This window comes from Agelaius tricolor, unplaced genomic scaffold, assembly GCF_023055355.1.
Source record: "Agelaius tricolor isolate 1412-34295 unplaced genomic scaffold, bAgeTri1.0.p SCAF_4, whole genome shotgun sequence".
NCBI classification, from domain to species: Eukaryota; Metazoa; Chordata; class Aves; order Passeriformes; family Icteridae; genus Agelaius; species Agelaius tricolor.
The window spans coordinates 35,538,521-35,561,363 of record NW_027269264.1 but is presented as its reverse complement, the minus strand read 5'-3'; the positions used below and the strand labels follow the sequence as shown (position 1 = coordinate 35,561,363).

General features: G+C 37.3%; 1 protein-coding gene across 1 annotated transcript in view; it reads left to right on the top strand.

Moving 5' to 3' along the window:
• ARSB (arylsulfatase B) overlaps window positions 1-22,843 on the top strand; it is a 65,663-nt gene that overhangs the window by 12,653 nt on the left and 30,167 nt on the right. The window contains exon 5 of the mRNA XM_071425256.1: window positions 17,613-17,856. Coding sequence (XP_071281357.1) covers window positions 17,613-17,856 — 244 coding nt within the window. The remainder of the gene's footprint in view (window positions 1-17,612; window positions 17,857-22,843) is intronic.

Here is a 22,843-nt window from a genome sequence, read left to right as displayed (position 1 = left end):
CACTTGACTGAAGGTGACTCTGCTAGGATTGCTGCTATCATGAAAACTGTACTAAGAAACCAAAAATAAAAAAAAATTCAATGGGATTGAAAAGATTGTCCTTTTGTAGGGCTAAATCTGTAAGTAGTGGAAGCTTGTGTACATCAGTTTCTTTACCCATGAGATCAATTTTTTTTTCCCCAGAGTTTTGGAAAAGTCAGGAGAATAAGGACACAGTTTAGGTGAGTTGCAAAAAACCATAGAGGTTGATTTATATGAGCACAGCTCGATAAAAGTTACTCTGTAAATGCTCAGCTAAGTTGTTCAGTAAACAGTGCTCTGATGCAGGAAAGGTATTATATACCCTTGATGGAAAAGAAAACCCCTATGGTTGTATTTAAAGTACAATAAGAATTACATTAACAATTTTATATTAAAAGGTGTAGTTTTTTATTGTCCCTCTAATTGAACAGCTTTCAGTAGTGCTTCCATCACACATACACAAATAAATCTGTATCAAGCACTGAAAATACAATAATGTATCAGCACTCTGAAGAAAAAGTGGCATTTCTGCCATTGAAAATTGAATGTTCAAGGATATTCTTCCCACTGTAAACAACAGCACAGTGAAGTACACAACTGATGTTTCTTCATCAGCTGGTCTTACCAAATTATTTTGGTTCATTTTGTTGGAAATACATGTTTCATATGAGTCATCAGAGGGAGTGCGATTGTTCTTCATTCATATTTGCGGCATGACTGGAAAACACAGCTACACACGGATCTTTCAGATGCAATGTGGGGAACAAGGGAAGAACATGAGTTCAAATTAAGGGCAAAGTTATTCTCCAATTCATGCTGCAAGTCTCCTATCCACAGTGTAGATCTCTGTTGTGTATTCTGTACTCTTTTTAATGAAACCTCAGTGGGAGTTCTGCACTTGGAACTTGTACAGAGTAAGCATTATTTATGCTGTGAAGATCAGAGGGGAGAAATTTTCCCCAAATGTGATCCTTTACCAGTATTATTGACAGGGCTGTCTGTTTAACTGTGACTCAGAACCATGAGCTTAAATCACTCAGACAAAGGGCTCTGAAGTCCTGTTCTGTGATCTAGACTTTCAGCAAGAATGTTGGAGGTCAAAAGTGAGATGCATATACAGAGCTATACATTGATGCTGTGTCTAATGCTCATATTGTCGCTCATGGTTGCTCATATTGTGTCTGGCACTAGTAAGTGCTATTTAATTCCCTTTCATCTATGCAAAATTCGCACAAAAAGCTAAAAAAAGCCCAAGTAAACCAAGGACTAGCTACCTGCTTGTTTTGCTGATACTGGCAACTGATTGTGGTTTTCATTCAAAATTGTGCACACCTATTAAGCACTACCTATTAATTGTACGCCTATTAAGCATTACCTATTAATTACTAAGTAGACTTGTCTCCTGCTTATATACGTTACTTCATTTTTAAATAACATAATACACATTAAATGATATGCGGTGGTGTCATCTCTGCTAAATACCTGTGAAGGTTTAAATTGTTGAATCACTTGCTTGTGGTTGCCACTCTTTGCTCTTTACTAATGTGAGCTATTACTGCCTCTGTAATTTCAATAGTATTTAAAACAAAATAGTACAAAGTCCAGATTTACATTAGGGAATAGAGATGTCAACACTTAATGTAAATGAAACTACAGGGTTTGGCTCTTCTGTAGTCTCCCCATCAGAAATAGGCAGCCGGAGGAAAGGTATTGAAATAGGGGTTTTGTCTTACTTTCTATTTTTTTCACTTGTCTGAGGTTGTTTGCATGTTACACCTTTTGTTTCTTTTTAGTTGCAAACTTCAGAAATCTGATTTGTAGAAATATTGAAGGTAGCGTGAGGCATTTCATTGACATGCGCTGTTTTCAACAATACTAAGACTAACATTAAAATGGCTTTTTAAACTCTGTAGGTTACATATGAAATAATTTCTTAGTTAACTTTTAATATACTTTCCAATTCTGTTTCAGTTGAATGGGCCATCACACTGACCTCCATGTGGTTCTGGTTAAGTTTAAGAACAGGATTGCTCCTAAAGCCCCAGCCTTTCAAAGGAGCATGAGATACATAAAATGTAGGAAATAATTACTGCTTTGGATGCAGCCCAGGACACGTGTGGCTCTCTGGGCTGTGAGTGCCCATGGCTGGGTCATGTCCAGCCTCTCAGCCACCAGCAGCCCCAAGCCCTTCTGGGCAGGACTGCTGTGGTCTGTCCCTCCCCCAGCCTGTATTGGTGCCAGGGTTGCTCTGACCCAGGTGCAGAACCTTGCACTTGGTCTCATTAAACCTTGTGAGATTCCTGCGGGCTGTCTCCCAGAGCTTGTTCTGGTCCTTCTGGATGAGATCCTATCCCTCAGGTATGTCAGCTGCACCACTCAGCTGGGTGTTGTCTGCAAATTTGCCAAGGGTGCACTTGGTCCCAGTGTGTCATTGGTGAAGATATTAATCAGTGCTAGTCCCCATACAGACCCCGAGGGACACCACTGATCACTGATCTACGTCCAGATTTTGAGGGATTGACTGGTTCTCTGAATGTGACCATACAGCAAATTCATTCTAAGGGGGCCACCTGTCAAATCCATCCCTCCAGTTTGGAGAGAAAGATGTTTTGGGGGACTGTGTCAAAGGCTTTACAGAAGTCCAGATAGAGAACATCTGTAACCTTTCCCTTGTCCACATGCAGTCACTTTGTTTTAGAAGGCCATTGGGCTGATCAGATGGGACTTGCCCTTCCTGTAGCCATGTGGGCTGTCCCATGGAGGATGTCCTCCATGTGCCTTAGCACAGACTCTAGCAGGATCTGTTCCATCATCCTTCCAGGCACAGAGGTGAGGCTGACAGGTCAGTAGTTCCCAGGGTCATCCTTCGTACCTTTATTAAAGATGGGTACCATGTTTCACTTTTCCAGTCACCTGGGACTTGCCCTGACTGCCATGACTTTTTAAGTATCATGGAGAGCAGATTGGCAACACTATCAGTTTCAGGACTCCGGGATGCATTTTGTCAGATCCTGAAGATTTATGTAAATTCCTCAGGTGGTCACGAACCTGATCTTCTCTTACAATTGCTCTCTTTCTTGTGGTCCATCCACTCAAGAGGTGTGAGAAAAGAGACTGTCAGAAGAAGAAGACTGAGGCAAAAAGTTGTTGAATACCTCAGCCTTTTCCTCATTCTTTCTTAGCAGTTGGTCAGTCACCTCCATTGTGGGAGAACTCCATTCCTCTGACCTTTCTATCCTGGCTGTAAAGCCCTTGTTACTTTTTGTGTCCCTTACCAAGGGATGCTCAGCTCCAGCCATACCTTGATACATGTCTTGGACTGCATCCCTGTACTCTTCCCAGAACACCTGTTTGCACTTCCACACTGTGAAATGCACTACCTGTACATTTTCTTCTTGCCCCTTAGTTTTACCAATAGATTGACTCTGCCATTGCCTTCCTCTCCTGATTTCTTATGCCTGGGGTTCAGGAGCTTTTGCCCTTTATGTCCTTAAAGTTCTGTCAGCTCTGTTCTGCTCCCTTGTCCACAAGGGCATTTTCTCAGGGGGGGGCCTATTGACTAGCTTCTTGAAGAGCTGAAAGTTTGCTTCCCTAAAATTCAGGATCCTGTCTTCACTCTTTACCTGGCTCATATCTCTTAGGACTGAGAACTCTATCAATACATTATATTATAGAAGGCCATTCAAAAATTATCAAAATGTAATTTCTTAGTTTATTACATTTTTTTATTTCAGTGTTTTTTTCAAGAATTGTTTAATAGTACTAAAGCAAAGTTTGATTTTTTTTTAAATACATGCATTTTTAGGTTTCCTTTTAACTGATAAATACTCTTTGAAACAACCCAGAACCATCTGACACAAAGCTTTAGTATTTATTTAGAAATATTGCTTCTCCTAGGGACTTACTTTGTCAATCAGTGACAGCCCTATAGAAACACAAGGAAAATCAATCATTGATTCACTTGGGAAAGAAGAATGCAGTGTTGTCTGGTCTGGGTTAAGAATTTGGAAGAAATTGCAGGTGTTGTAAGACGGCCTTAGTCAAATGAGTAGTATCTGAAAAAGGTTATTTGAATCCCTGCTGAGATGTTTTGGATCTGTTTTCCTTCCCTGCTTTTTCCTTTTTTTCATATGTGTCTATATAAACTATGGGTTGGTTAGTACATCTGTTTCATATATTTATGAATATTCCAGAACTAAAGTATGCTGCTAGGCTAAACTCTACAGAAGAATGTAAGAACTTCCAAATAAAAGCCCTGCACAACTGTTATTTCCATTATTTCATGTTATTCTTATACATAGAATAATGGATCAATATTGGTGGGCAATATTAGTTTATTGTCCTTTAAAAGAGTAAGATTTTCACTCTCTGCCTTAATTAATGGGAGAGTAAAACCAGCAAAATTTATTTAGATGGTCAGAACATAGATGTGCTGAATGCAAAGGAAGCCATACGTTTTACAGATTGTTGAGTCAGAAATACCAGAAGAAACACTGAAATCCATGAGCTTGTTAGTTATTAGGCAGTGGATGCTAAGATTTGGCACAGGTAAGTGTATCAGATTATGTAAATGTCTGATGTGGAAATGGCTTGGAGAGCTCTTACTGCAGTATCCACTGTAGTTTTTTTTCCTCTCTTCATCCTAACACTGAAGCTAATAAGCTGATTTCCTCTCCTTTTGGAAGATTCCTTGTTTGTTTTTTCTCAGTTCCTTACAGCTTGGTCTTAATCATTCCTCTGCTTTCTTAAACCTCTTTATGCCCTTTTGAAATCTCTGTTTCTAGACATGCCTCCTATGAATGGAGTATCTGTCTCTTACAATACAGCATCTATCTTTACATTTCTCTTTAAGCAGGAAGAAACACCCCCTCTTTTATCTGCACTTTGAGCACTGCTGCCGTGTGGAATGCTGCCTGTGCTTGCTCCAACATTTGACCTCCAATTGTGTTTTCTCAAGTTAAAATACAGCCAGAGCTTTGTTTACATTGAAGTGAGCTGACCCTGAATTCTGTATTAAGATTCCAGAGTAGCTTGAACTGGTTGTGAAGAACAGAAGTCTGCAGCAGTAATTTCACTTGTATTTTAAAGTAAATGGCTTTAACCTACAACACATAAAACCAAATAATGCAGCAAATGTAGTGCAGGTTTTTCATTACTGACTTCTAGTATTGTAGATGATCTTCATGTTTTAGGCTATGCAAAAGATTGTTACTGATCACTGCAGAGGCCTGGATGTATTGAAGCATTGTACTGCTTCTGATGACCTGGAAGAGTATACTTTATCAAATCAACAATGAGTTAGCATATGCTGACATCTGGTATACAGAACCTAATGAGAGTTTTAATAGTTGTATCTCTAAGTCTGCTTTAAGTCTACTTTCTATTTGCACAGAAGCATTGTAACGCATTTTACAATCAAATTAGCATTTGTAACAAGTGGTTATAAAGAAAGACATCATGTGCATGTTTTCTTGGTTAAGTCCAAATTTTTTCAACACTATTCTTCTGTTACTCATGGGGGTTAAAAAACAAAAGGTGCATTCCATTACTTTTCTCTGTAATGTTGTACATAATTGCAGTTCTGACTGCAGGGGATATTAATTGATATCTGCCTTCTTGAATGTATCACACATTCTGCTGCCATCAAGCTGTGTTCCAGTGATTTCACAGGATTGAAAAATCAAAGCCTTTGTTTAAAAAAATTTAATTGTTAGATTTTACATTGACTAGGAGAGAGAAACTATTGCTGACCATCTGTTACAGTTCATTAGAAAGTCAAAGGTACCAGAAAGAATACAAGGGCAAGAAACCCCAACAACAACAACAACAACCAACCAAACAAAAACCCAACAACAACAAAAACAAAACAAAAACTCCAAAAAAATAAAAGGAAAAGTGCATGCCTCAGGTAGCAGAATAGCTCTGTAGACAGTGATGCTAAGGATGTGTGGTGCCAAGGCTAGGGTTAGGGGCTTTTTCTGCCCTCAGGTGCCTCCTTTCACAGGCAGTTGCCCCTGAGGTCTCTCAGCTGCTCAGGGCCTGCATGTGGCTTCCTGTGATTATCTCCAAGTGACCTTGGGTACTTTGAATTTTAAATAGCTACAGTTGTTTCAATTTATTAATCTAGATAATTTTGACATAACTGTGTGAAGAGTAAGCATACTTACAATCATATCAGCCTTTTTTAGAGATTGTTTACCCCTTGTGTGATTTGAGAGGTTTTAATTACCTCTGTTCTTTAAATTAGTTCATCAGAGCCTTCCTGCAGCCTAAGGCAAATGAGGAGATAGGCTTTGGGAAAACATGGACCTGAAGACCTTGCCTAATTTAATGGGTCAAGTATTCTGAAATCCTGAGAGAAATCTGAAGTAGGATTTAGTAAAACTCCCTTGCTAAAGTGGGAGTAGAGGGAATATATAACTTCTGGACTCACTAATATATGAGTCAGGTAGTGGTTACTCATGAGGGCAGAAGTCCTTTTCAAGGAAGATAAAACTGCAGCTGTAAATGTGGAGATTAGGGGAGCTCACCGCTTGAGATGGCACCATCACCTCTAGCCACCCCTCATTTGCAGTGACCTACCCTATGACTTAATACTTCTTCATGCAGGTTGGACTAAGCAGGCTGAGGAAGGATAACGTGGGTGGTTTGATCAGTGATATAAATGAGATTATAAATTCTGACTGCTGGTGGCATCAGGAATGTCAAGCAATAGTGAAGAAATTAATTTGGCAAGCATAGGTTGAATCATAAAGCACATCTGCTTTATAGCTTTAATATCACTACATTAGATAAGAAATTTGCAGAGAAAAAGAAGGCAAGATGTCTTCTGAAAATGATAGGATTTGCTTATTTCTGAAGTATGGGTGTACTGTGAATCATTTGACCATCCAGGCCTAAAGCTCTTTGTATAATGAAATACTGTCTTTGAGCAGAGGAATCTGTTAGTGCATTTTGGATTTTTCTGCTTCTTTCCCACTTTTGGGAATGTAAATAGAAAAAAACTTGCCCTGTAAAGGATAGATTTTCCAGAGTAAATGTTTCTAGGGAATGATCATTAGGCACAAAACCATTAAAACTATAATGCCCACAAAGAGCAAAATTTGCAATTTAACTATTCTGTTGAAGTCCACAGTCGTTTCTGTTGTGCATATGAACAACTCCCCTGAAAAATATTTGAGAGTTATAGTGTATATTTGAGGACTGAATGTGGTCACAGTTAGATGTTGCCAAGAGGAGAGATTTCACAACTTCAGGATTCAGGAAATATGATCTAAAGTGGCAGAAAGTTCAAGGATGATGATATTGGAGAAAGGTTGGATCTTGCCAAAAGGAAATTGCTGGTGACCTTACTGAACTAGCATGGTGCAGGCAGATTGCAGAGATTCAAACATGGGAGTAATTAAAGAGGGCATGTTTTGGCATGTAGCTGGGGGAAAAATAACAAAGTTGGAATAAAATAATCATTAATAAGTTAAAAATTTTGAATTTAAGTGTTCCTTCTTGTCACTCACTTGAATGTAGCATTGACGTGACAGAATGAAAGAGAGGAGAGTATAAGGCACAACTGTAAATGCTATTTTTTTCTGGTTTTTGGAGAACATAGGCTCAATTTTGTCCAGCTTAACATCCTTTTTTTAGATTCAGCAGTATATTATTCAGCCATTGTTACTTGTAACCAAGCAAAGTTGTTAAAGAAAGGAATAACAAGCAAAACGTATTCTGAGTCACTCGTTCAGCAAATAGCTTACTTGTCATTTCCCTGCCTGGAAAACATAATCCATTGCTGAAGAACGGATATATGGAAACTGGTTAAAAACCCTGCTTTGGTCATTAGAGGGAACACATATTATTTATGTAAACTTCCATTACTCTCCATTACTTGTGTTTCTCTATCACCATATTAACTTATAATCCCTTTCCTCCCCTGCAAACTTGGTTGCATTTAACAAAAGCTGAGGTGGCTGTTGGGAGAGCCTCAGACAATGCTAGATGTGCCTATATGAGATGAGAAAATGGTTGCATTTCCACATTGTTCAATAAAATTACCTATTTCTTTTCATGATCAAAATCTCTCAGAGAATGACACAGCCTACAGCAAGCAAAACAGTTACAACTGATCACAAAACGATTAGCCTTTCTCATCCCCTCTGTAAGACTAGTGTTATAAAGAATGTTATTTTTTTCACTCTTTGGAGTAAAGAGTTTCAGTTTTTGTGGTTTATGTGCTCAGTGTGAGAATTAGTATATGGATGCATACTTCTTCCTAAAGTGCATGCTGCACTTTTTAAAAATGTCCCCTGTGGTAAGTAATAACTAAAGACTTTTGTTTCATTTTTATATTATTTTGCCGGCAGGTATGTGTTTCTTTCTGGTAATGAACTCAGTCAATATATTCTGGGTATAGCAAGGGCCCCGAGAGATTAAGAACTCAAACAAAAGTGATGTAAAAAACAGATGTAAATCTGTCCAATGGCCGGAATCAAGTCATCCTTTGCACAGTGTAAAACCAATGCATGTGTCTAAACTTAAGAAGAAAAAAAGACATCTGGCTTATAGAGGGTGAAATATTAAAGTGGTAGACACAGAGGAGGGATTGGGTTACTACTGGATGGCCAAGGATCAGCTGTTATACTCCTTACATGAAGGAGTGGCCCTGCCACTCCTGCTTTTAGGAATGGATTTCTAAATTCCTTGCACCGAGGTTTCTGCTGTTCCTGGGCTGATTGAGAGTTTCACCATGGGGCAGTTTTCCCTGTCTGCAAGTGATGGTGTTGGAAGGTGCCCATCTGCACCACCTTCCTGTGCACAGGCTGGGCTGGACTGTGTGCAGCTCTGTTCTTTCTCCCCAGCCTTTCTCTCAAAACCTTTCCCAGCTGTATCCTGATGTGCTAAATGGCTTAAATCAACTCCAGATTGCTCTGTTTATTGTGTGCCAGAGGAGTGACAGAAGGCAATCAGAGCAGCTTCCTCTGAAATAAACTCCAAGAAAAAGGGGGTACAGGATATTAGGATGGAAAATATGGGTTCTGGGAAGAACCCTGGGGCTTTAATGCCTGTATATTAGATTAGGTCTCTGCTGTTTGCATTTTAATTCTAAGTTTTGGCAGCTTCCTATCCCTGGAAGTGGGTTTTTGGGTTGTCTTACTTTTTTTTTTTTTTTTTTCTTTTTAAAAGTAGTCATTTCTTCTCTCCCTGAAATGACACTCGAGAAAAGTGAAATGATGCTCCCCTATGGTTATCAGTTTCCCTGTGGGCCGTATGCACCTCACTGTCTCTGCTTCATGTGAATTCAGTGATCTCTTTTCTAGTATATGGCTCTGATCAGCAATAAATATGAAACTAGTTTTCCACCAGCTCCTGTCTTCACAGTTGGGATAGCATCCTCTTTTCTTACCTTACAACTTGCAGCCTAAAGTACAAATGTAGCAGGCCTGAGGTCAGATCTTTCCATACCTCTGAAGGTGTGGTTTTGGCTGGTTGCTGCTTATAAAGAGTATCTGTAAGTACAGTAAAAGCATCCCTACTTCCTGCTTTCTTTCTTTCTTCCAAAAGCTGCTATAAATATGACTTCTAATTAGATCCATAGGATTATTTTGATAATAGCACTAGACTTGTTCTAAAAGTGTCATGCTGCTTCCAGAAGTAAAGGAAGAAACCCAAATGTATGCAGAATAAACTTCTGAATGCTTTTACTGAATAAAAACACCTAGGTACTGCCAGCTGTTGGACAGTCTCTGCCCTTAGAAAATTTGATGTGTAAAATTCAGTGCTTCCCAGCATACTTTTGGTCATATGTTGGCCTTATCCTGTCCTCCTCTTATTATTGTCTGTTTACCATATGGACATGTCTGTTCTGTTTGGTAGGGAGGGATGGGGGATGCACTTGGAAGCTGAACATCCTTCTGAGTTACAACAGTTATTTTTTTAAAATGCAATGAGAGAGCATATAGGAGAGATTCTGTTCCATTTAGCAAAGAGAAACTACCTTAGTTTCACTCTTTTCTTCACAAAACCGTTACTATATTAATCAGAGGCAAGAAACTGGAATGGGAGTCATTATTGACCACATTTCCCCTTCAAACTTTTTATGCACATATTTCATGTTAGGTTGCATACAGTTCATGGCTTTAGGATGGTAGCAGCCTTTAGTTTCAGGAGTAGCAGAAGCTTAAAAGGTTTTTTCTCCTAATTTTGAAGATGCTTTAATTTGATAACATATTGAAGTACACTACATTATAAAATAAATTGAAGTTGTTTTTTTTTCTTCTGGTCTGTACTCACTTCAAAAATATTGTGTGGCTTTAGACAGGGCTTTCAAACAGAGCTTGGCACAGTTTGCATATCAGACAGATGTGTGCTAGATCAGCTTACTGCAGGGGCCCTTGAGGAGAAATCAAAGAGCATGGGAGTTTTCTATCGCAGCTTTAGAGAAATTAATCAATTCAAAACAAGACTAGGAGCTAAAGTACAGGTGGAAAACAGAAAAAAAAGCTGGGGCACGCCAATATTGGATTTGAGAAGTACTGTAGGTACATAAGGATTATTTGGCAAGTGTTTTATAATTATTTTCAGGAAAAAGGAGACCTGGGCATTGGTAGCCAGGAACCAGAAATGTTATACTAGATCTTTAAAGACTCTAATGGTTGATTAAAGTTGTCATAAGTACATGATAAAAAAATACTGAATTGATTCACAATACCTAATTGTATTTATGTAATTCTAGATATTTAAAGTTTTTTTCTTTCTTTGCCCTTGCAGATTTATTATTTCAAATTATATATTTGGGCTGTGTTCTGAATAGGATAGTAAAGTATTTTCACAGTCAGAGATTTTCTTGGCACACAGCACTTCATTGCACCTGATTTCTCTCACCTTTTCTTTTTTTTTCTTTTTTGACTGATTCCTAATCAGTCAAATCATAAATGTTGATCAGTGGGTATAGGAGTTATATACATACAGATGTGTTAAAATTTTGGATAGCTATTTTAAAAAATGAATATAAGTATCCAAGAAGTATTTAAATTTGCAAACCTCAGTAACATAAAACATTTAACATGTTTAATTTTGTGTGTGTCTGTGTGATAGCAAGCATTTTTGGTCTTCTGTAACTTACTGCTAAAATTTATTTATGCAGAATTTGTTGTGCACTGAAGTATATAGATAAAAACAGTTCGGAAATACTTACAATATTGGATTATTGGCTGGAAGAGAACTTTTTTTCTTAAGATTGTTATTGTTCTGGTAGTAATTAAATAATTACTTTTGTATTTTCTAAAATTATTGTCATAAAGGTTTTCTGTATTACTCCTTGTCCTACAAATGCCAAAAACCGTTGTTAAATTTACCTTGAGAATTAAGATTGTTAGGACTTAAAATTAAGTTCTGATACTGTAATCAAGCTTGTATAATATGTATCACACAGTTAAACACACTTATATCATCTCAGCAGAATGGAAGGTGCAGAATAAGTTGAAGACAGTTTATGTAAAAGATGAGTATGTTTGTGAAGTATTCTTACTGTCTGACTCAAGTAGTCAGCAAGAGTGATTTTTTTTTCCCTTGTAAGGAGACTTATGGGTAGCTCTTTATTATTTGAACCAAGAAAATGCAAAATGAAGAGAAGTGCTGGGGGGAAAACTGCTTAATAACAGCCCCAAATACAGTGCTGGATGAATCTTTGGAGAAATTCCAGGAAGCCCTCTCGGAAGAGCTTGTCTAGAACGATTTGCCAGGCATGTCAACGGGACTGAGGGGTGTAGCTCAGTTGTGGTTGAAAGAAGAATGCAGCAACCTGAGTGGTCACAAGGGAGACAAAAAACATATGCTCTGTTAGGAAGAAAAATAAAATTCTCTTTCCTGTAGTGTAATTGAAACAAGGCCTGGTCTGTTTGAAAATAGGTAGCTGTACAAGACAACACATTGTTTCTTTTGGGGAAAAAAAAAGGCAAAAAGTTTTAATGTACTATTTATCACTTTTAATCTACACACTTAAGCCTTATCTAAGACTTGACAAAAAAACCAGCAAGGAATATCTTTAAATGAAGACTAATTTCTGGCCTGTTTGCAGAGAAAATAGTACCTCTATTCTAAACCGTTAATGTGATGCAGGATTGTGATCAAAAGCTGCTGAGATAGCATGTGCAGGCAGTAGAAGTCACAGGAGGAAGTCGCTTGGCCCACATGTCCACATTGTGGAAAAGCTAGGGTGTTGCCTATGTTTTATTTAGGTGGTCTTTGGAAACTCTTATTGTTGTGTTTGCCCACTATCCAAAAAATAAAACATAAAGGTCTCTTTATAGCTTTTTAAATAAGTTTTTTCATTCCACTGCCTAGACAAGAATGGATTTTTTTTTTTTTTAATGTGAACAACTTGGGAAGATTAAGCTTACTTTATTAGAGAGCTGGCCTTACACAGTATTACAGTACTTGTTTTCATTTCATTTCTTTTCCTAAAAATAACTTTCAAGCCCATTGATCAGTCTAATCTGAATTTCTCAGAGAAGTCATCTCTGGTGCTTAAACAAATCTATTAATGCTATTAATATTGCTCTTGAGTTCAGTAACTACTGTGCATTTTTCTTGGCAATGAATGCATGCAGGCAAGAGATGTTCATGATCCTGGGACGGGCATTTGCCAGTTTGTTCATAAATCAACACTTTTACCTTTTTTTTGGTTTTCCACTGTCTAGTGAAGTACAAATCCCATATAAAGCTTTCCCCATGGTTGTGAGCATCCATTTCCAATGGTATCTTTAGAGTGCGAAGCAGACTGTTGCTTCAGTTCAGGGTAATTTTGTGAGAAAGTGAGTCCATCCAAAGACTTGAATCTGTGCTTTGTTAGTTATTGCTCTCAGAATTGATGTTTTTTATTGTCCGTCTCTTCTTTAAAGAAATCTTAATCATTAAACTGCTTGCTAGTTACATGCATCCCACATCACTGTATAAATACACTGCTAGTCAAAATGTTTGGCAGCTGGCAACTCTTCAGAGAAGTATTTGGGAGAAACAGAAGGGCCTCGCTGTATAGTCTTGTTTATTGATTCCCTTAAAAACTCCTGCAAAACATCTCTTACAGTTTAGAAATTACAGATTTAGCAAATTGAACTCTTTCTCATGTATATGACAATGAATATTAATTACAAAAGCAGATGTTTGTGAGAAGGAACATTTGCCTTCATTTTTAAAGTTGTATATTCAAGACACACAAGCTTTACTTTGCATCTGATTTTCTTATGTTCAAAGGTTTTTATTAAGTATAGTTTTTAAAGTAACCCTTCCTCTTCTTTATTTTTAATAAGAGAACCACAGTAGTTTGAAAGGCAATCACCTGCATTTTAAGAATAGGTTATATTCTCTGTTTTTCTGTGTCGAAAATATGTCCTATTTTCACCTAATTTTTTCTGGGATGGAGATACTTTGTGACATATTTTTGTTGTTTCTACTTGTTCCATTGAAGCTGGTGTTGATTCAGCTTTGATGGAAACTACCTTTTAAAGAAGCCAGGATGCTTCCATTGCTCTCCTATATTCTCTTGTTTTGTCATTTACCCAGCATATGTGTGCTGTGCATTTTTTCATTGGTGGTGGTGGTGCCTGCTAAAAATTCTGTTTCAGCCCATTCTTGTATTAGTGAAACTGGCTCTTCCTCATATTCTCATTTGTTGCCACAAATTTCAACTTGTAGAAGCAAATTCAGTGAGAATGGAAATAAAGCATCTAGGAAACCCCTTCATTAAAATAATACATAATAGGAGTGATTAATGCTGTGGGAAACAATGATAGCTAAACATCTCTCAAAGCAAGCCAAGCCAAGCAAGGAATAAAGCTCTTTAAAAATATGTATTTCTTCTATTAAAGAAATGTGTATTTCTTCTATTAAAGAAAGAAAACAAAGCTGCATAAATTGGCTAGATAATACTTATGCCAAGTGGCCTAATTTCTAGATACAGCCTTATTCACTCCCCTTTCATCATTTCTTCAGGGACAAGAGCTGGTTAGTTTTACAATTTTTAATACCCCTGGTGTGTTGTGGGTACTGCTATAGTCTAAATTATGTAGATGTAATTGCAAAAGCTATTCTACAGATAAGAAAAAACATACACTCACTACATTTTCCACACTATTTCAGAATTTTTAATGAAAATCTTATTTGATGTTTGTCTCCAGCAAAGAAATAATGAAGTATCATGCATGGGGGAGGCTTGTGTTTTCAGCTGAAGTAGCAAGGCTGAAACTTTAATTCTAAGCAATCTTATAAATTGGGTCCACAAGGTGTAGGTAGCTTGATTCCAAAAGCTTTGCTCTGGAGACTGTCTTCTGACATAAGATAGGATAATTAATGGAGAGAAATGGTTACAAAAATGTATGATAAATAGTTCAGAAAATATTGTTTTGAAATGGATTTAGAATTGGATATGAAGTCAGTGTAGAACATGAAGGAGCAATGATTCCATTTGTCTCACACCTAGATGGATTTTAAGTATGTGTTTTAAACAAATGTGAGTTTCCACTTGGATTTGGAATTAGTTCCAAGTTTGAGATACATGGGTAAAAGAGCATAAGGAATTAGTAAGGAATAACATATTTGGGAGAAAATAAGAGTGGTTGTGCTTCCACAGATGAAGGATCTGTCTGGCCAGGAACCCTCTCACTATGGCAATTCTTTGTGGCACATGTCTAGGAAATGTTTGTGAAAACTTGCAAATCTTCAGCATTTGTGGCCGAAGAAACTCCTGCGACTGAGGTCATGTGTTTTCATATAGGAACTATATACTTTTTTTCAACTTCAACTTCACTGACTTTCTGAACCCATGCAAGCTCTTAGCATCAATATATACATCCACAGCTCTTGATTTAGAGGAAATGTACCTGAACACACACACACACAAGAGCCCATCTTGTCTCTTGCTGTCCAGACATACTCCTGGAGGTAAAACCAAGATCCCAACAGCAATTACAGTCCTGAGTAGACTTTCTGTCAGGTCTGTACTCCATGCAATCAGTGGCTTCTTGTTTATTCCCTCTCCCTTTATTATTTAGTAGTTAGCTTAATATTTTATCAATTCAGATCCCATTAGGGTCTTTCATTGTTATGTAACCAGCTCCTCTTTAACAAAGTGTAGGTATTTTAAGTCCTTGATAACATTTCAGACTGTGTGGAAGGTGTTCCTTACATGCAAGCTGCTAGTGTCACATCATTTACATTCTGCCTACCTAGAGAGGAAACAGACCTTAATAATCAAAACAGAAACCATCCTTTTCCCTCCTTCAACACTTTCTTGATAATTCAGTCAAGAAATTATGCAGGAAGGAGCACTTGAACATAAATTCCTAAGGAAGGAAAAAGTAATGTTTTAACAATGTGAGAATGAGCAGCCAAATGAGGGGGATGAGCCTTGTTTCATATGTTCATTGTTTTTTAATTTGCATATCAGATCAACTATCAAAACACAATTTTTCTCCCTTTTCTTTTAAACTTGATATACTATTAATAAAAGATACAAATTTAATTCAGAATGTATGTTAGATAGACTCCCTTTATCAGGGAAGTTATTGTGTAGAGAAACTGGCAGAATGTGAATGTTTTTAGAGAAAGCAAGGAAAAAGTAAGTAACATAAAGATTTGACTGGATTTGACTGTAACCCGAGAAGTGGAAACTTCTCTCCCCCTATTCTTCAGAAATACCACTATACTACTTCTATAATTTCCTTGGTACTTTGTTGCTGATAATCAAGAATTAGAAAAATCCTCTTGTACTGCTATTGAACAGACACAGACAGTGAGCAGTCTGTGATACAAAGCAGGTATGTGAAATATTTAAATTCTGATTCCTCTGTATGTCCAAACTCTGCTCTAATACAGTGTGCCTGTATTAAAAGTCAAATGCCTTTTATTCTAAGGCCACCAAAGGTTAAAACCTTCTGAAAACTCTGTCCCATGAGTATCTCTGACAGGAATTCCTGTTTACATTATGAGAAGAGGGAATTGTTGAAACTGATTGTTGTGGTCTGACATAATTCTTTTTTTCATTTTTGTTGTAACAGCAACTGCTTTAAGTTCTCAGATCTCAGAGCTGAACATTGTTGTGCAAGAAATAATGGTAGCAGTCTTCATTAATTTCTTTTTAATCCAAAAATGCAGGAACATGGGCAACCCAACTGGAAGCTAGTTGGGCCACAGGACATTTAACTCTTTTCAAGTAATTTTTTTTTGCCAAGTGCTTCATTTAGCTTAGGCTTCTGCCTTTCAAAGTTTTCACAGATATCCGTGGTTTATTCCTTTGTAAAACAAAAGTGCAGTAGAAAGTTGTGGGGGTTTACCTTGATTCCTAATTAAAAACAGAATCACGGAATATGCTGAGTTGAAAGGGACTTGGAAGGGGCCCACAGGGACGATTGAGTCCAACTCCTGGCCCTGCACAGGACCATCCCCCAGGATCCCACCTTGTGCCCAAGAATATGTCCAAATGCTTCTTGAACTGTTGTCAACCAGAAAGATTATTTTGTGCTGGTTACAGTGAAGTTCTTCTGTAAGGGATTGGACTTCTTGTTTCTTCCCTCAAATTCAAGTTTTTTAATTAGAAAATAAAATACAAACCCATCAAATTGTACTGAATGTCAATTCAGCAAATACTATTTGAAGTAATTTTAACCTCATTAAAATAGAGGAAAATTATGCTTTACAGAATGGCCAGCAATGACTCTTATGAGAACATTACAGTAGGTTTAAGCAAGAACAACTGTATAAGAGTACTGAAGTAAATTCAAAGAATCATTACTGTTAACTTCAAGGATCTGGGTTTTATCCTAAGCGTGGAAGCTTGGTCAGAGAGACTTAAAAAGAAAAGCATACCATGAGCCATCTTGAGTTCATGTAGATATTTCTGTAGTCGTGGTGATTCAGCTTTTTCTGTAACCACCTTATATGTTATTCTCACCAAACAAGAAATTAAATTTCTGAATCACTTCAGTTATGTTAGTTTAAATTCATTTTATTAGGGCTTTATCATTCTGTCTGAGGAGAAGGAAGCCCTGTTTTGTCTAACCTTATGTGTGGCTGCCTAAAAATATGGAAAAACCCCTGCTTTCAAAACTGGATGTGCGAGTATTGTCCTGTGACTGGAATCACGGGTTTCCATTTTAAGCATAGTATACTGCTTTGGAAATCAATGTGTTCTGAGTACTAATGATGGCATTGATAGCAATTTTTCTTGAGATCTTTAAATTAGTTGAAACTAAATTTTTGAAGTCTTTGGTTCTGAAAGCTTTGGATACCTAATGGTGTTTTGAATCATGGTCAGAAGTCATTCTTAGCACAGTCTTTCTAAATTACTGTCTTCTAGTATGGGATAATTTCTGCCTAGTGATAGCTTTTCATTGATGTAGTTTGTAGGTGTTGAAATGTAACATATGTTTGTTGCTTGGCCCTGAATGTTTGATGTTATATGGACACCTAACAGCAGTATGCAAATACTCATGTGACATAGCTGTATTGTGAAAATATTTTTTCAAATGGATAAAAAGGTGTTGTGGGGAGGATTGTTCTGTTTCTTTCTTACCAAGAATTCTTTTTGTTTATTTGTTTTTCAGATAATGGAGGACAAACTTTAGCAGGGGGGAATAATTGGCCACTGAGAGGGAGAAAATGGACCCTCTGGGAAGGAGGAGTGAGAGGTGTAGGCTTTGTTGCAAGTCCTTTGCTGAAACAAAAAGGTGTAGAAAGTCATGAACTCATCCATATCTCTGACTGGCTGCCAACTCTGGTACACCTGGCTGGAGGACATACCAATGGCACTAAGCCTTTGGATGGCTTTGATGTTTGGAACGCTATCAGGTAACTTTCATGTCAAATCACCAAGTCATCATTCTGGTACAAGAAGAAGTTAATCAGCCCAGGAAATGGAACTGGAATGGGGAGGGAAATATAACCTGTTCATTTCCTGTAAAAGAGGGAAGGTATAAATGCAGTCAATTCTGCTATGAGAGAATTATCCAGGTAGCAAATGAATTCTGGTTGCAGATGCAAAGCCTTCATACAGCTTTAATTTGGTATTTTGAATTTTTCAGTATGAACATAACAGCTCACAGGCATGGTATACTTCTTCAAGAACATTCTGTGATCTTGAAGTAGGCTAATTGATTTTGCACAGCATAGAGTACAAGTTAGTAAATTTTATGGACCAAACCCTGCTCTCTACAGAGCTCAGTAAGGTGTGTCTGCAGTATGCATCTGGAACTGGACATATGGGAAATCTGTGCAGACATAAAATTCACTGAACATGGATCCCACTTTGATGGTTTGTTAGTCCAGTACAGGAATTGTCAGGCTGGCTCATAGTTTAACCATTTGCATAGACCTGTGCCATGCTGTCCAGTGTCTTGAAAAGCCTTTGAGATCGAGTACAAAGTACACCTGACCTGATTCCTGAAAGTCGTGATGTTGTGACTGATTCAAGCAAGTTGAAATACTCAAAAGCACAGTGCAGACATGCTTAGATGACTGGAAAAAGAGGCAACATAGCTCCAGCTGGGATATTTCAATGTTCTTTTATTCCACTGAAAAGGATTACAAAGTCCTTAAAACCTAAGTTTCTGCAGAATTTGAAAGTTCTGTGACCAGCCTTTAGTTTTGCAAAAATTGTGTTTGTTTAAATTCCTTTTCTTCTTCATTTTCTGTGCTGCATATAATGTATTCATTGATAGGGCTAAATCCTGTTGTCTGTCTTTTTAGAAGTTATATTTTTTTAGTAGTTCTTTGAATATAGTTTCAATTCACATAAGAATAATTTAGGATGGAAAGTTCAATACTGCTAAAGCAGAATAAAAGGACTAACACTTCCATCTTCTACACACAATTCAGTTGAAAATTAGTGTTCTGTTTCTTTTGGTAGCCTTTGTTCTGGTTTTATAGCACGTAGATCATACCATATTATGTGTGTTATCACCTTTTGTCCCCTTCTTTTTTTGTGTGTCTTAGTATCCTAGACTGGGAATTGCAATAGTTAAAAGCAATTCCTAAACAAGCATGAGCAGGAGTGCTGTCTGAGTTAGGGACTGAGATGAGAAATTGAGAGTTAGAGTAGGCAGATTTGAACCATGTACCCACCATGGATCAATCTATATGCATCTTGGAGTGAAAAATAAAAAGCAAAACCAAACCAAACCCCCTACACCTCCCCAGAACTAAACCCTATGTCTTGAGTTCAGAATTGGTTTGTCTATACCTGTAGCATTACCTGTTTGAAGCTGGTAATCTTGATTTCATTCTTAGTGTTGCCTGTGTTTCTAAAGAGCTAGGGGGTGGTTTTCTGCAGTAGCTGGCGTTTACAGGAAGCTCATGGCCTTGTGCCCAGGTGTACTGTGTGGCTCTCTCCCAAGTGGAAGAAGATAACGATATGTATAATTGAGGCCAAGGATCATTAACTGCCAGGAAGAAATGGAGACTCCCATCCAGCCAGAAAAAGTAAAATGTTTTACTTGTCAGTGCTCCTGTGGGGAAACTTAGCATCAGCAAGATCCAGGGTACACCTACACCATAGACTTTTCTTCCAGCTACCATTAGAATTCCTGCCTACTTCAACTTCAGTTTCAACCATGTATTTTTGCAATGGATTCATCTTCTCGGATCAGGTTACTTCAGCAGGAGAGTTGTTGGGAAGGATAAGTACAACTGTGCCAGCACGCTGCTGACGTTTGCATTTCTGTCTTTGTAAAGGGAATGAATGCAATCTTTACTGGCACTGCCAGGGAACAGGTGACTACCAGTGTTTTTGGGTGGGTCAAAGAGAGGGCCTCTGTCTGGACAGGTAACAAGTCAGGTTTTCTAACTGTTAGGCTATTCCTTGGCTGACCTTGCAGCCAAAATGTCAAATCTCACATGATTTTCCCATGTAATAGGGATAAATGAGTATATTAAATTTCATGACCATAATTCAAAAGGTCACTTGAATATTGGATAGCAAACAATGAATGCATAGTGCCCTTTTGGTGATATCTGATGAAAAGTTCAAATATGTTGTTTTTTTGGGACCAAATGACTCACAGTGAATGAAATTATAACTTGCTAAGATTCTAACTCATTTGAAAAAGGAAAATTAATCACTGCGTTACATCTTTTTTTTTTTCAGTACAGTCTAATATAAATAAATGCATAAGCTTCTTTTGATTTTTTCTGGGGGGAGGACACTTTAATCCTGAGCCTGCTGGTTCATATGTGTGTAATCAAAAGGAAAAAGATCATAAAATTGGAACCTTGATTTAGGTATTCAAAAGAATATATGGGATGGTGCAGATATCAGAAGTCAAAAAAATATTTAATCTATTTCAGTGATATCTGTCTATTAATGATCAGTATTTTAAAAATGAGTTCTTAATATGATGTTCATGTAATACTAAAAATATAATCATATAATGCAATAATTTATAATAAATCTTATACTACCGAAAATAACTATGTATAAATGTAATATACTATAGAAATAGGAATATATATTCAATACACAGAAATTCAACATAAATTTTTAAATGCTTTCTGAAATTCTAGACCAAGATGAACTTTCTATCATGACTTTAAATGACTGGTAGTCCAAATTAGGAATCACATTAACATGACACCAATTAATATTAAGTACTTGTAGTGCAAAGAAGTGCTGAGAGTCACATGAGAGCCAAGTGTTCCTTTCATACCTTGTCTACTTAATTCTGGCCTAAAGAACCAGAAGACAAATAACAATTAGAAGGAAATAGCAGGAAAAGGTGATGTTCAGGAGCACACATCTTGTAGACAAAAATACCTTCTTTTGGTGACATTCTTAACTAAAAATACATTCTTTTTGGTAACCTACTTTTAAGTTTCCGTCATACAGTGCATGAAACTGAGAAAGTACAGTGTTTGGGTTCCCACTGTTTGAACTCTTAGGTAAAAATTTGCATGGTACTTAAAACCTCTTTGACAGGGATTTTTAACTCAAAAGCTTGTCTTCTCTTTCCAAGTCCATCTGCTGACCCTTTACTGTTTCAGCACTGTATCAGTGAAAGGCTTAATAAAAGAGGAATGTGATTTTATTTGAAATTGAAACTTAAATAGGGCAGGTTTTGCTCACTGCCAGACAGTCTTACCAAGAGGGGTGTGTGTGTGTGTCTAGGAAGTCTGCCCAGCGAAACACAGGGGCAGAAGTTTTCAAGCCATCCACCTGGCATCCCCACACCATGATGTTTGTGAACCCATGGGCCCAGCATCCGTTGCTGTGGTGCAAAGGTCCAGGGATGCCAGGTGTGAAGTCCTTCAAGCTTCTTCTGTGCTCTTCGTAGGTTGGTAACTGCACATGGGTTCCAGTTATGCCTGTTTGTGTCTGCTGCATCTGTGTCCTGCAGGACCTCTGTGGGTCCCTGAGGGCCATCACTGCTTTGCTTCCAGAGACCCCTGTCAAGTGGAACTGGCCTCGATGTGCTGGGGCTGTGCTGACATGCTGGTCTGGATTGTCATTAACATGGGTCGTTACAAGAGGCCTTTCCCTGCTCTTGTGTTTATGATGTTGTCTTCACATGCAGATTTTACCACTCTTTCTCCATCCATACCTATTTTGGACTATTTTTCTCTGCAAAATTTTGTTGCAGCATATAATTCAACCAGTACTATGTAAATTTTATTTTCTCCAAGTGTGTTTGAAATGAAGTGTAACTTCCTCTTTGATGTCTTTCACTTCTTTTTGCAAATAACTTAGCATGGTGTCATTGTGTCAACCCATTTTTAGATAGCTATCAGATCTTTCCAGTCTCAGGTATCAACATTTTATAAAGGTTCATAAATAAATAATAAATCATAGTATATTTCCCTATTATCTTGCCTTAGGTTATCATGGGTAAGACAACAATATAGCTCTAAAACCGTGTATGTATTACAAATAATTTCTGAAAGTACAGTGATAATATCGCTGATAGATTTTACAAAAATGCAGTTGAGAGTAGCAAGAATGATATTAAACTGCAACCAGTCAAAGAGTCTAAATTGTACTGCATATTTCCAAGCAAGTATCACAAAAGGCAGTTGCATTTTTAAGAAACATCTGTTCTCCAGATGCTTACTACTCTATTGAAATAAAGACACTTGGCAAAGTAGTTTTTCTTTCGTTGATACATTTTTTGATACATCTTTATTTTCAGCACTGAATATCTAGTGTGTCCATGCTCAGAGAAAGTATTTATTTTGCGTTAACAGAAAAATGGAATTGTAAACCACATGACGGAGTATGATAGGCACTGAGAGATTCAGTATTAAATACAGTACAAGTAACTATTATTTTCTCAGAGCTTATTATTAAGCAGAGAGTTTAAAGTCTTACTTACATATTTTGTAAGGCAGGTTTCATTTTTATACTTTTATAATGATGAAATATCATAACTGATTGGGTGGAGTAAATGAAGTAAGATCAGCTTGAATTATTCTGTACTGAATGTGAACATTTATTTTAGAAATCAAACACCTGTTTTAAAAAAAAATTCACTGTTGTGATATAAATTAATGCAGGAGAAAGAGCAGTGTAAAGCTGAGAGTATGTTCATTTCCCACATATTGAAATATAATCATTTTAGAAAAACATTAAAAATAAGACCTAGAGAAAAATGACAAGGTTATAAAGACTCAGATTTTGCTTAGTGACACTGATGAGAATGTTTTTGTGCAAGACAAACACACTTACCCTGAAAAACTTTGGATTCCTTGCCAAGGACACCTTCTGGCTGTTTAACAACAACAAAAGTGAAAGATTGCTTGTAGGTCTTTGTTTGTGCTCACTAAGGAATAATAGGGCTTTTGGTACATT